Raw genomic sequence first — 13259 nt, forward strand, 5'->3', positions numbered from 1 at the left:
TCTAAGTCCTTGAGGTGTGTAGTAAGTTCGTTCATTTGGGCTTCTTCTTGGTGTTTAATATGTGATTGTATAGCTATAAGTTTCCCTCTCAGTACTGCTTTAGCTGTGTCCCAAATATTTTGATAGGTTGTGTCTTCATTTTCATTAGTTTCCAGGAACATTTGAATTTCCTGTTTGAGTGAGTGTCTGACCCAGTGGTTCTTAAGGAGCATGTTGTTTAGTTTCCAAATTCTATGTCTTTTAATAATTTTCCGTTTGTTGTTAAAAGTTAGTTTTACTCCACTGTGGTCTGAGAAGATACTTGGGATGATTTCAATGCTCTTGAATTTATTGATGCTGTCTTTGTGGCCTAACATGTGGTCTATCCTTGAGTATGTGTTGTGTGGATTTGAAAAGAAGGTGTATTCCAGTTTTTTGGGGTGGAGGAGTCTGAAAATGTCCAAGAGGTCTAGTCTGTCAATCTCTTCATTCAATTCTCTTGTATCTTTATTGGTTCTCTGCTTTGTTGATCTGTCTAAGTGTGAGAGTGGGGTATTGAAGTCTCCCACTATTATTGTATTACTATTGATGTATTTTTGAAATTCTTTCAATAGGTGTTTAATGTATTTAGATGGTCCCTCGTTGGGTGCATAGATGTTAATAATTGTTAAGTCTTCTTGGCTGATTGATCCTCTAATCATTATGTAATGTCCTTGCCTATCTTTTATTACTTTATTCAATTTAAAATCTATCGTGTCTGAGATGAGAATGGCTGTTCCTGCCCTTTTTTGTGGACCGTTAGCCTGTATGATAGTTTTCCATCCTTTCACTTTAAGTCTGTGTTTATCTTGTTGTGACAGATGGGATTCTTGCAAGCAGCATATGGTTGGGTTATGTTTTCTGATCCATCCCCCCACCCTGTGCCTTTTGATGGGTGAGTTTAAGCCATTGACATTTATTGATATTATGGATTTAATGTATTGTAGTGCCATTGTTCTAAAAAACAATTTGTTTACTCTGATATATTACAAGTATTATAGTGATGTTCTTGTTTATAAGAGGTCTTTTAGTACCTCTTTCAGGGCCGGCTTGGTGATAGTTGCCTCCTTTAACTGTTGTTTGTCTAAGAAGGTTTTGATCCCTCCATCTAGCTTGAATGAAAGTCTAGCAGGATACATAATCCTTGGTTGAAACCCTTTTTCATTCAGGGCTCGATAGATATCTTGCCACTCCCTTCTGGCTTTTAGAGTTTGAGTTGAAAAATCTGCAGAAAGTCTTATGGGTTTTCCCCTGTATGTGACTTTTTGTTTCTCTCTTGCAGCCTTTAGGATCCTTTCTTTATCCTTACTTCTTCTCATTGTGACTATGATGTGTCTTGGTGTTTTCAGGTCTGGGTTGATTCTGTTTGGTACTCTCTGGGCCTCTTGCACCTTGATATCCTTTCTGTTATTCAGGTCTGGGAAATTTTCTTGTATTATTTCCTCTAGGATGTTTGCTTCCCCTTCCTCTCTTTCTTCCTCTGGCAGGCCAATTATACGAATGTTACTTCTTTTGAGATCATCCCATATGTCTCTGTTGTTGTTTTCAGTGTCTCTCAATCTCTTTTTAAGCTCTTTCACCTCTTTCTTAGTTTTCTCTAACTCATCCTCTGTCTGACTAATTCTGTTTTCTGCTTCTGTTAGTCTGCTTTCCCTTGCCTCAGCTTCTTTCTTCATTACAGCTATTTCAGCTTTCAGTTCTCTAATTGTCTCAAGATAATCAGTATTTTCCTTGGGGGTCTCAACTGTTGTTTCCCTAATACTGCCATTGCTTTCCTCCAATGTTGTTTTCATTTCTGTGATTAATAAGTTTATTATTGCTTGCATACTTTTCTTATCTATGGTTACTTCTGACTGATTTGTGGTTTCTTCTGGGCTCTTGTCTTCATTCATTGGGGTAGCAGTTTTATTTGTTTTTATTCTACCCATTTTTTTTTAATTTATGTGTTTCTCTCTTTTTTTTTTTTTAATGCTCTGTTGTTCCTCAGTTGTTGTGTTTTGAGCACAAGTAACACTGTACTAAATACCTTTATGACAATTGCACTCACCAACCTCCGGAATAACAGTAGCAACTGAAGTAAGTATTGAAGGAGTTTAATCGTTACCAGTTAGCCAAACAATTTCTCCAGTCCGTGAAAAAATAGTAACCAAATCCCAGTGAAGAAAGAGAAAAGGAAGAGAGGATAGCAAGAATAGACAGTTATGCAAATCTACTATCCAGTGTATATTCTAAGGGTAACAAGAATGTAAAGGAAACTAGAGTAGAGATACACACGTAGAGAGTCCACTCTGGGTCAGATTTCTTCCCCAAAGTAATTCACAAATTCAGAAAGGCAAAGAAGAAAGAAGTGTATGACAAGATTAAAAAAAAAAAAAAAAGAGAGAGATAGAGAGAGATAAGAGAGAGAAAAGGGAGAAGACAAGAAGAAGAGTTGTAATTAAAGAGCATTGCGAGGAACTTCCCAAATGTGTATCAGTGAATTAAAAAAAAAAAAAAAAAAAAAAAAAAAAAAAACCCTGTTTGGTGGTATGGGGTATCCTGCTAGTAGCTGGTCCCAGGCACTGCTTATGGGGGGGGGGGGGGGGCGGCGGGAAGGATGTATGCTTGAAAATTAAAAGGAAGAAAAAAGAATTTTTTCCCCCTACTCTAATTCTTAACCCAAATTAAGTTATAGACACATCCTTGGTATGACCGTTATGGCCCCTTATTGGCTGGCCTGCTAAAGGCAGAAAATCCTATTGTTTACACGAGATGTGTCCGGAGCTCAAAGGCTGGCCGCTTCTCCGGGCGCCATCTTCCGGGAAACCCCGCCCTCCAGACTTATTTAAAGGATTTCTCAAAAATGAAAACTAGCTCCAAGTCCTTTGATCCAATGAGAGCTATACTCAAGAAGTCTTTGGATCCACCCTCAGGGTCGCGGTGGACCCTCGCGACTCCCAAGAGGCAGCCCCCGAGCTAAAGTGCTCTCTCCGGGTCCTCTGCCCGCCGGGCTCTGCAACCGGCGGAGGAGCCGCCTTCCCGGGCGGGCGGAGGACAATGCCCGGCGCACTCGCCTTGCCTGGCGCCGCCTGGGAATTCTGGCGCCCCGCTAGTCCGTGTCACCTTTGCTCTAATTGTTAACCCAAATTAAACTGTAATCACTTCTTTGGTGCCCCCCCCTTACTGACTGGCCTGCTAAAGGCAGAAAATCCTACCGTTGCCGACGATGCTATCAGAGCACTCGCTGTCAGCGATTTCTCAGGCCGCCGCCATCTTCTTCTCTCCGGAAGACACCTTTTCTTAGTGAATTGTCTGCATGGCTGATGACCTTAGTGAAGTTCAATGGCTCTCAACTTGTAGTTACTGGTTGAACAGTATCAGCATCACCTGAAAACATATCATAAATGTGAGTTATTGGGTCCAAGTGCAGACCTACTAACTCAACAACTCTGGATGTGGGTCCTAGTGATTTGTTATCTAGCAAGCATGCCAGGGGATTCTGATGCATGCTCCAGTTTGAAAACCATGTCTCATAGATAAACCTCTTATCTTATTAATATGTAAATAGGCATATCTGCAAATCCCAATGAGTTAAAAACCCTTTGTAGAGTTGAGTTCATATTGAATATGAAGTCTAGCTATTCAATCCTAGCTTAAGGATAGTTTTGAGTTACTCTGAGGCTTCTGGTTGAAGATTAATGAAATTCTTTGGGGAGCATTAGCTTACAAAACCATATCAAGTGGGAAATTTCTAGTTTTTCCTCAGATTAATATCATGCATCCTTCTACCAATAGAAGTATTAGTCTTTGGAAAGGGGAAAACAACTAGACTCTCTACTGAAGATGTTATAGAACTGTGTGTAAATAGTTTATATTTAAAATATGAAATGGCATGAAAACTGACAAATAGCATGAACAAGTACAGATAGCTTTCTATTCTGAAACTGTTAATTCCTGAGAACCATCTGTTAGCAGACCAACAGTGCAAAAGAACTAAAATTCAGAAATACATTCCCAAAGAAAGATACTGAATTAAGGTTTGAAAATACTAAATCATATTGAATAGGTGGCAAAAAATGAACAATTTCTAAGCCATCCCACTTTCTGAAGAATGTTGATAAACCCTATAAACCTTAGCCTGACTGAGAGCTCTTCATTTTAAAATTGATATTAGTTGAAAAATCGCCACTGATTTTGCCTATCATAGATGGGCCAATTTTGTTAGTGAAATAAATATGATTTTAATCATTATTTTGTCAGGGTGATGAAGGAAAGAAAGGAAGCAAAGGAAATCAAGGGCAGAGGAGATTTCCAGGACCTGAAGGGCCAAAGGTATGTTTCTTATTTATATTTGGAGGAGATTGTCTTTTTGACTGATTTTATTAAATTACTAGATTTATATTGCAAAATTGACTTCATATTTCCTTCTCAAAATATGACTTCTCCTTAGCAAATGAAAGATCCTGCAGAAAACATGCTATTTCAGATCATAACAGTGTGGAACAGATTGCACAAAACATATATTTTCATGGGAATATTTATGCTTCTAAGAGAATATGTATGCCAGTTCTCTCCAGTAACAGGCAAATATTGGGATGAATCTAAGGAGATACCAGCTCAACACCATCTTCTTTTGCTGAACAACTGCTAAGTTCCCCAGAATTAGAGGCAGTGCAGTGACATTAAAGAATGAGGATTCACATATTAAGTGAGATAACTGAGAAAGAAAAGGATAAATATGGTATCTCACTCATGTATAGAAATCGAGAAATAGTAACAGAAGGGAAACACAAAGTAGAACTTGGACTGGGTTTGGTGTTGGCACCCAAGTAAAGGACTTTGGGGTCAATGGGGCTTTTAGGTCCTTGTGCAAGATGGTAGAGGAGTACCTAGGATAGGGGTTAGAGTGATTTGCAGAAAATTGAGTAATTTTATACATGTATTAATAACTGAATTTACTGTAACTCATTAATATCCCCAATTAAAAAAAAAACAGAATGGGGATTCAAGGGCCAGGTGGTAGCTTGTTATGAATAGAGTGCACAAATCACCATGGTCCCCAGCTGCTGGGGGGGGATGATTTCATGAGTGGTGTTGTATCTCTCGCTCTCTCTTTCTTCCTCTCTCTCCTTTCTTGTTTAATTATGTAAGTTAATGGTTTATAGTAAATACAGTTGTTGATACATTCTTAATGTGAAATTTCTTAATTTTCTGCGAAATATCCCAGCCTAGTTCCTCCTTCACCATCTTGTACCAGGACCTGAAAGCACTACTACCCTCCCTACCACCGCCAGAGTCATTTACTTTGGCACAACACACCAAACCCAGTCCAAATTCTAGTGTGTCCCTTTTTGTTCTTATTTCTCAACTTGAGTGAGATCATTCTATATTCATCCTTTTTTCTGTTTTATCTCACTTAACATGATTCCTTTAAGCTCCATCCAAGATGAGGTAAAGAAGATGAATTTATCATTCATAATAGCTGAGTAGAATTCTTTTGGTATATATACTACAGCTCTCAGCCACTCATCCATTGTTGGATAGGTGCTTCCAAGTTTGGGCTACTATAAATAGTGCTGCTATAAACAAAGGTATACACAGATCTCTTTGGATTATTTTATTTGATTCCTTAGGTTATATTCCCAATAGAGGAATTGCTGGGCTATAGGGTAGGTCCATTTCTAGCCTTCTAAGAGTTTTCCAGACTAATCTCCACAGGGGTCAGACCAGTTTACATTGCCACCAGTAGTGCAGGAGGGTTCCTTTACTCCCATAAGCATTCCAGAATTTGTTGTTACTATCCTTTATGATGTATGGCATTCTTACAGGAATGAAGTGGTATCTCATTGTTGTCTTTATTTGGATTTCTCTGGCAATCAATGACTTGGAGCATTTTTTCCTATGTTTGTTGACCTTTTGGATCTCTTCTGTGTTGAATATTCTATTCATATTCTCTCCCCATTTTTGATTAGGGTCACTTTTGGCTGATTTTTATGAGCTCTTTTCATATTTTGGTTACTAGTCTTTTGTTTGATATATGGCATGTAAAGGTCTCCCATTATGTAAGGAATCCTTTTGTTTGTGTGATGGCTTCTTTTGTAATGCAGAAGCTTTTTAATTTGATGTAGTCCCATTGGTTTATTTTTTTATTTAGTCTTCTTTGTAATTGGATTTGTATCACTGAAGATGTCTTTAAAATTTAGATGGAAAAGAGTTCTGCCAGTATTTTCCTCTAAGTAGTTGATAGTTTCTGGTTGAACATCCAAGTCCTTGATCCATTTGGAGTTAACATTTGTGTGTGCTGAAATGTAGTGGTTCAGTTTCATTTTTCTGTGTTTTTCAACCCAAAAATTTTAGCACCATTTGTTGAAGACACCCTCCTTCCCCCATTTAATAGTGTGGCTCCCCTTGAATCAGAAATAGATGTCCATAGATATGGGGGTCTCCCTTTCTGGTTTTTTTTTTTTAATCTTTCACTCTCATTATCAAAAAGAAAGACAGAAAGAAAAAAAAGATGGCTACTGGGTAAAGTAAAGCCATGCCTACAAGTCCTCCTGCTCAAGCTAGTGATAATCTCATTGATGTGTGCACACAAACACAAATAAGGAGCCAGAAGGCAAGAGAATGGGATTTTCACTGTTATTCTAGCTTTGAACATTAAGAGCCAGTCACTAAAATCTTAGAAAGAAAGTTTGTGTGTGTATGGAGGGGCAGTAGTGTACAGGGTTAAGTGCACATGGCTTGAAGCATGAGCACTGGTGTAAGAATCCTGGTTCAAACCCATGGTTCCCCACACAAGCAGTGAAGCAGGTCTACAGGTGTCTATCTGTCTTCCCCTCCTCTCTAGATTTCTCTCTGTCCTATCCAATAACAGCAACAATAACAATAGCATCAAGGGCAATAAAATGGGGAAAATGGCCTCCAGGAGCAGTGGATTGGTAGTGCAGGAACCAGGCCCCAGCAATAACCCTGGAGGCTAGTTGAGTGCACACTTTTCACCTGCACAAAGACCCAGATTCAAGTCCTCAACTGCCAAGTGGAAGCACCATGCAAAAGGGAAGCTTCACAAGCATTGGAACAGTCCTATGATGATGCTTCTTCTCACCCTGCCTCCCACTCTTTATTAAAAAAATAGGAAAGATTCCACTGGGATTTGGGATTTTACAGGTGCCAAACTCCAGCTAAAAGCCTGGTAGAAAAGAAAAGAAGAAAGAAAGGAGAGAAGGAAGTAATGATAGTATCTATTTTACAGGATTGTGCAGCACTAGAGTTAGTAAAGTACTAAACATTTTCTAGCACATAGTAAATGTTTAAAACATAAAGTTTTTTTCTACAATAAAAATCAATATTGTACAATGGAATAGTAGTGGTATGTGTACCAACAGACCGCTAGGAAGAAGTGTAAGAAATTGTGAGGCAAATTGGTGTATCTTGACTTAGAGAATATTGAGATCAAGTGGATATGTCAGAAAAATAGACCTGCAAACCTAAGTGAATCCAGACCTTTCAGAAGATGCTAATTATAAGAAAGAGACAAGGAGTATGTTCAAGGACCAGACCATTAAGGGACAACTAAAAACGGTATCAACAAGATCAGAGTAGGTACAAAAAAAGCTTCTTCAACTTCAGGGTTCATCAATATCACTGCAGGAATTTGTTATAAATCCATATTTCTAGCACCATGCCAGTTATTTGGATTTTAGCACATAGGAGGGTTGAGATATTTGTATTTCTTAATTAAGTGCCCACTACTTGCAGGCAGTTTAAGAAGTGATGATAAATGTCACTATATTTGAAAAATACTAACACTAATAAGTGATTCATATTTTACTCAAACTGTTTTTACTCTTTTGAAATAAAGCTTTCTTAAATATAAAAAATTAACATGTCTTAAAGCATAATCACACATAGTACAGGACATTTCAACAGAATATGTCATTTTCATGTCTATAATTCCATGTTTTAAAAGTAATTTGTGGATAAAAAGGATAGTTGATTAAATGTAGAAATACAATTGCTTTCCCTGGTTATGGTGAACATCTGAATAGGATATTGCTTTATTCTTTGCTATGAGACTGTTGTGACAGGATCTTGACATATCATGTGTCATTCATTACTTTATGGGTTTTGGAATTAAGATAGGCAAATAGTTGCGTTGTCATGATCTCTGCCACTCTGTCAGTCACATTGAGGAATAAGCTCTGGGACTTTTTAGGATGATTATAGCTCATAGTACAAGAGTAAAGAGAAAAAATCACTCTCTATTTGGGGGATAGAAATTATCTTAGACTTTGTGGGCCAAGAATAAAAACATAAGATATTATGTATATATTTACATATAGTCACCATTTAAAAATGTGAAGACCATTTTTAGACTTTTACTGTGCAAAACCAGGAAAACAGCCATCTTTGGTCCTTGGGTTGTAGTTTACCATTAGTAGTTTCCTAATTATTTGGCCTACACATTAAAATGACCATTCTCCAAACAATTTTATTTTTACTGGAATCTTTATTCATGAACTTTAACTTATACTACAAAGCAAAGTTATAAAAACAGTGTGGTGGGCAAACTTAGCCGCAAAAAAGCAAATGACCCCATCCAAAAATGGGCAGAGGAAATGAACAAAACATTCACCACAGAGGAGATCCAAAAGGCTAACAAACATATGAAAAACTGCTCTAGGTCACTGATTGTCAGAGAAATGCAAATTAAGACAACACTAAGATACCACCTCACTCCTGTAAGAATGGCATACATCAAAAAGGACAGCAGCAACAAATGCTGGAGAGGATGTGGGGACAGAGGAACCCTTTTACAATTCTGGTGGGAATGTAAATTGGTACAGCCTCTGTGGAGAGCAGTCTGGAAAACTCTCAGAAGGCTAGACATGGACCTTCCATATGACCCAATAATTCCTCTCCTGGGGTTATACCCCAAGGACTCCATAACACCCAACCAAAAAGAGGTGTGTACTCCTATGTTCATAGCAGCACAATTCATAATAGCTAAAACCTGGAAGCAACCCAGGTGCCCAACAACAGATGAGTGGCTGAGAAAGCTTTGGTATATATACACAATGGAATACTATGCAGCTATCAAGAACAATGAACCCACCTTCTCTGACACATCTTGGACAGAGCTAGAAGGAATTATGTTAAGTGAACTAAGTCAGAAAGATAAAGATGAGTATGGGATGATCCCACTCATCAACAGAAGCTGACTTAGAAGATCTGAAAGGGAAACTAAAAGCAGGACCTGATCAAATTGTAAGTAGGGCACCAAAGTAAAAACCCTGTGGTGAGGGGTAGACATGTAGCTTCCTGGGCCAGTGGGGGGTGGGAGTGGGCAGGAGGGATGGGTCACAGTCCTTTGGTGATGGGAATGGTGTTTATGTACACTCCTAGCAAAATGTAGACATATAAATCAGTAGTTAATTAATATGAGAGGGGGAAATCAATTGTATGTCTCAAAGTTTCTCAAAAGACAAACTGAATCTTTTTAATATATAGGCTACGTATTTGATATGCGGACTCTCTCAAAAGCCTAGACCAAGTAGATTAGAAGCTTCCAATAGCACAGCTATATACAAGATACTGGGTACTGTACAGCAAACCATAACAAAGGGACTTTTCAAAGTTAACCCAATTAACAAATAATGTGATAATAATATTAACTATTGATTGTCTTTTTGAACCCTAAGACAGCAGGAACCTCACACCTTCACTATAGATCCCCTACTTCCCCCAGTCCTGGCACCCTTGGATAGGGCCCACTTTCCCGTATGCATCTCCCAATCCATACCAAATAATATTGCATCCGCCGATCACAACCTAACCAAAGCAACAATTGCCATCTCAACATGCTTCACGTCAGACTGTGTCCAGAGACTTCACGTGTGGAATGACAACCCTTCAGCTTCATTACTCGGGTGAGACCTTTCCTTTAATAGTACACTCTAATTTCATCTCAGGTAGTTCACTTTCTAACAAAGTCCCATAACCTAGATATACACCAGTTTCTGTGAGAGAGAGCTTATGTGCACACGTATCCATAAACTACTGCAAAATATATACCTGTAAGCAGGATTACACTAGAGTTTGCAGTGAGTACCTCCCTAACACTTCCTCTCCACTATTCCAAGCTTGGGATCCATGATTGCTCAACAAATTGTTTGGCTTCATATGTTAACTCTCTTTTCAATCACCAGGTTCCAGATGCCATCATGATGCTGGCTAGGCTTCCCTGGATTGAAGACCCCACCAATGTGTCCTGGAGCTCAGCTTCCCCAGAGACACACCTAACTAGGGAGAGAGAGAGGCAGACTGGGAGTATGGACCGACCAGTCAACGCCCATGTTCAGCGGGGAAGCAATTACAGAAGCCAGACCTTCTACCTTCTGCAACCCTCAACGACCCTGGGTCCATGCTCCCAGAGGGCTAGAGAATGGGAAGGCTATCATGGGAGGGGGTGGGTTATGGGGATTGGGTGGTGGGAATTGTGTGGAGTTGTACCCCTCCTACCTTATGCTTTTGTTCACTAATCCTTTCTTAAATAAAAAATTAAAAAAAAAAACAGTGTGGTGGGCTGGGGAGATAACATGATGATTATGCAAAAAACTTTCATGTCTGAGGCTCTGAGCTCCTAGGCTCAACCCCCAGCACCACCATAAACCAGAGCTGAGTAGTGTTCTAATCTCTTCCCCTCTTTGTATCTTTCTCTTATTAAAATAATTAAGTAAAATTTAAAATAATACTATACTATAATTGTTAAAAAAAACAACAATGTGATTTTGGAATAAAAATGGACACTTTGGGGCTGGGTGGTGGTACACCTGGTTGAGTGCACATGTTACAATGTGCTAGATCCCAGGTTCAAGCCCCCGTGGCCCCCACCTGCAGGGGGGAAAAGCTTCACGAGTGGTGAAGCAGGTCTGCAGGTGTCTGTCTCTCTCCTTCTCTATCTCCCCCTTCCCTCTCAATTTCTGGCTGTTTTTTTCCAATACATAAAGATAATAAGAAAAAAAGGGCACTTGGACTAGTGGAATCTCATAGAGATCTCAGAAATAAGCCCACACATACACTGTGATCAATATTGTCAAATGGGGAAAATAAGATCTCTTTAACAAATTGTGCTGGGAACATTGGACAGCCACACGTGGAAAAATGAAACTAGATCACCATTTAATATCATACATAAACATTAAACCAAAATGGATCAAAAGTCTGGATATTAGGCATGAGATTATAAACACTAAGGACATATTGGTGAAATACTTCAAGATCTTAATATCAAAGTTGTATTTGGAGAGTCAACTCCATGGGCAAATGAAACTAAAAGATTAAGTAAATGAAACTACATCAAATTAAAAAGTTTCTATGCATCAAATTTCATAAGAATAAATAGGCAACCCAGTAAATGGGAGAAGATATTTGCACCTCATAATATGATGAGTGGTTGATATCAAACATCCATAAAGAATGCCTGCAGCTTAATAGAAAGAAAAAAACTATGCAATAAAAAATGGGCAAAAGATACGAATAGACAGTTTTCTAAAGAAGAGATACAGATAGCCTACATATGAAGAAATTCTCCACCTCATTTATCATTAAGTAAATGCAAATTCAAACCACGCTGAATTGTCACCTCACACCAGTGATAATGACCTACATCAACAAAACAGGAAATAGTAAGTGTTGGCAAGGATGTAGAGAAAAAAGAACTCTGTTATACTGCTGGTGAGTGTGTAAACTGGTGCAACAATTTGGAAAACATTATGGAGGGTCCTTAAACAAATTAAAATGGAAAAACTATATGATCCAACAATAGCATTTTTAGGCAGTTATCCAATAGACATGAAAATACTATTTTAAAAGGACATATGTTTCCTCATGTTCATAGTTGCATTATTCCCAATAGCCAAAATATAGAAGCAACCTAAATGTCCATTGATATATGACTGGTTAAAAAAGTTGTGGGGCATATACACAATGGAGGATTACTCAACAATTTAAAAAGTAGATGATATGTCCTCAGGGAAAAATGGATGGAACTGAAGGTGACTTTGCTCAGTAAAAGAGAAGAAAATAAAAGAAAGTAAAAGACAAATACAAGATGATTTCACTTATACATGGACTATAGAGAACTGAAATACATAAAATTGCAAACAAACAAAAAAGTAGCCAACCTATATTTAAGATCTTGAGAGAACTGTGATAGTTATTCTTCAGAGAATTGGAGCACAGAATTTTATTGGCAGGTATGGTATTTTATTATACACAGTTATCTTATAATCCTATAAATCACTATCGAACCAATAAAACAAAAAACTTTAAGAAAACAAAACAATAGAATATGTTTAATATTTTCACAATGGTTTTTGAAAAACATAATAATATTTGGGGCTGGGTGGTGGAACACCTGGTTAAATGCATATATTATAATGCACAAGGACCCAGGTTTAAGTCCCCAGTCCCCACTTGCAGGGAGTAAGTTTCAAAAGTGGTGAAGCAGGTCTGCAGGTGTCTCTTTCTCTTCCTCTCTATCTCTCCCTCCTCTTTCTGGCTGTCTCTGTCAAATAAATAAATATAATAAAAATAAAAAATCACTTTAGCAATGCTGTAAATACATTATAGTTTCTTTGAAATGTAATTGGTATTTTGCTCTTTTTTTTTTAGGGTGATCCTGGGATTATGGGCCCTTTTGGGATGCCTGGAGCATCAGTTCCTGGTTCACCTGGGGCAAAGGTATGTATCTTTATTATCATATTCTTATTTTGTTTTAGTTATTTTATAATGATTTATAAAATTATCACCATAGTTTTTTACAAAGTATGACAGTTAGTGTGTGTTTTGCAAGTTCACATACTTTTTATGTTTTACATATGAACAAAGCCACCATATAGTTTTTTTCCACTACTTTACTTGTTTCACTAAGCAATTATTTCCAGTTTTACCCATTTTGTTCCATAGGATGCAGTATATATTTAAAATAAAATTTCAATTTATTTTCCTTTCTTTTATTTGATACAATAGAGAGAGGGGAGAGGGAGAGAGTGAAAGAGACATCTGAGGCATTGCTGAAACCTCATCCTTGCAGGTGGGGACTGAGGCCTAGAACCTGAATCCTTGTGATTGGTAACTGAGTGCTCAACTGAATGTCCCACTGCATAGCCCTGGTATAACTGATTTTTAATTCCAGAGTAGTATTTCATTGAATATATACCCCATAATGTCTTTATACAGTTGTCTGTTGATGGACATTT

General features: G+C 38.0%; 1 protein-coding gene across 1 annotated transcript in view; it reads left to right on the forward strand.

The window, feature by feature from the left end:
• Positions 1 to 13259, forward strand: part of COL28A1 (collagen type XXVIII alpha 1 chain) — a 301074-nt gene that overhangs the window by 131954 nt on the left and 155861 nt on the right. Inside the window, 2 exon segments of the mRNA XM_060196187.1 lie at positions 4258 to 4329; positions 12673 to 12741. Coding sequence (XP_060052170.1) covers positions 4258 to 4329; positions 12673 to 12741 — 141 coding nt within the window.

The sequence above is a fragment of the Erinaceus europaeus genome, chromosome 8 (assembly GCF_950295315.1).
Source record: "Erinaceus europaeus chromosome 8, mEriEur2.1, whole genome shotgun sequence".
In the NCBI taxonomy this organism is placed as follows: domain Eukaryota; kingdom Metazoa; phylum Chordata; class Mammalia; order Eulipotyphla; family Erinaceidae; genus Erinaceus; species Erinaceus europaeus.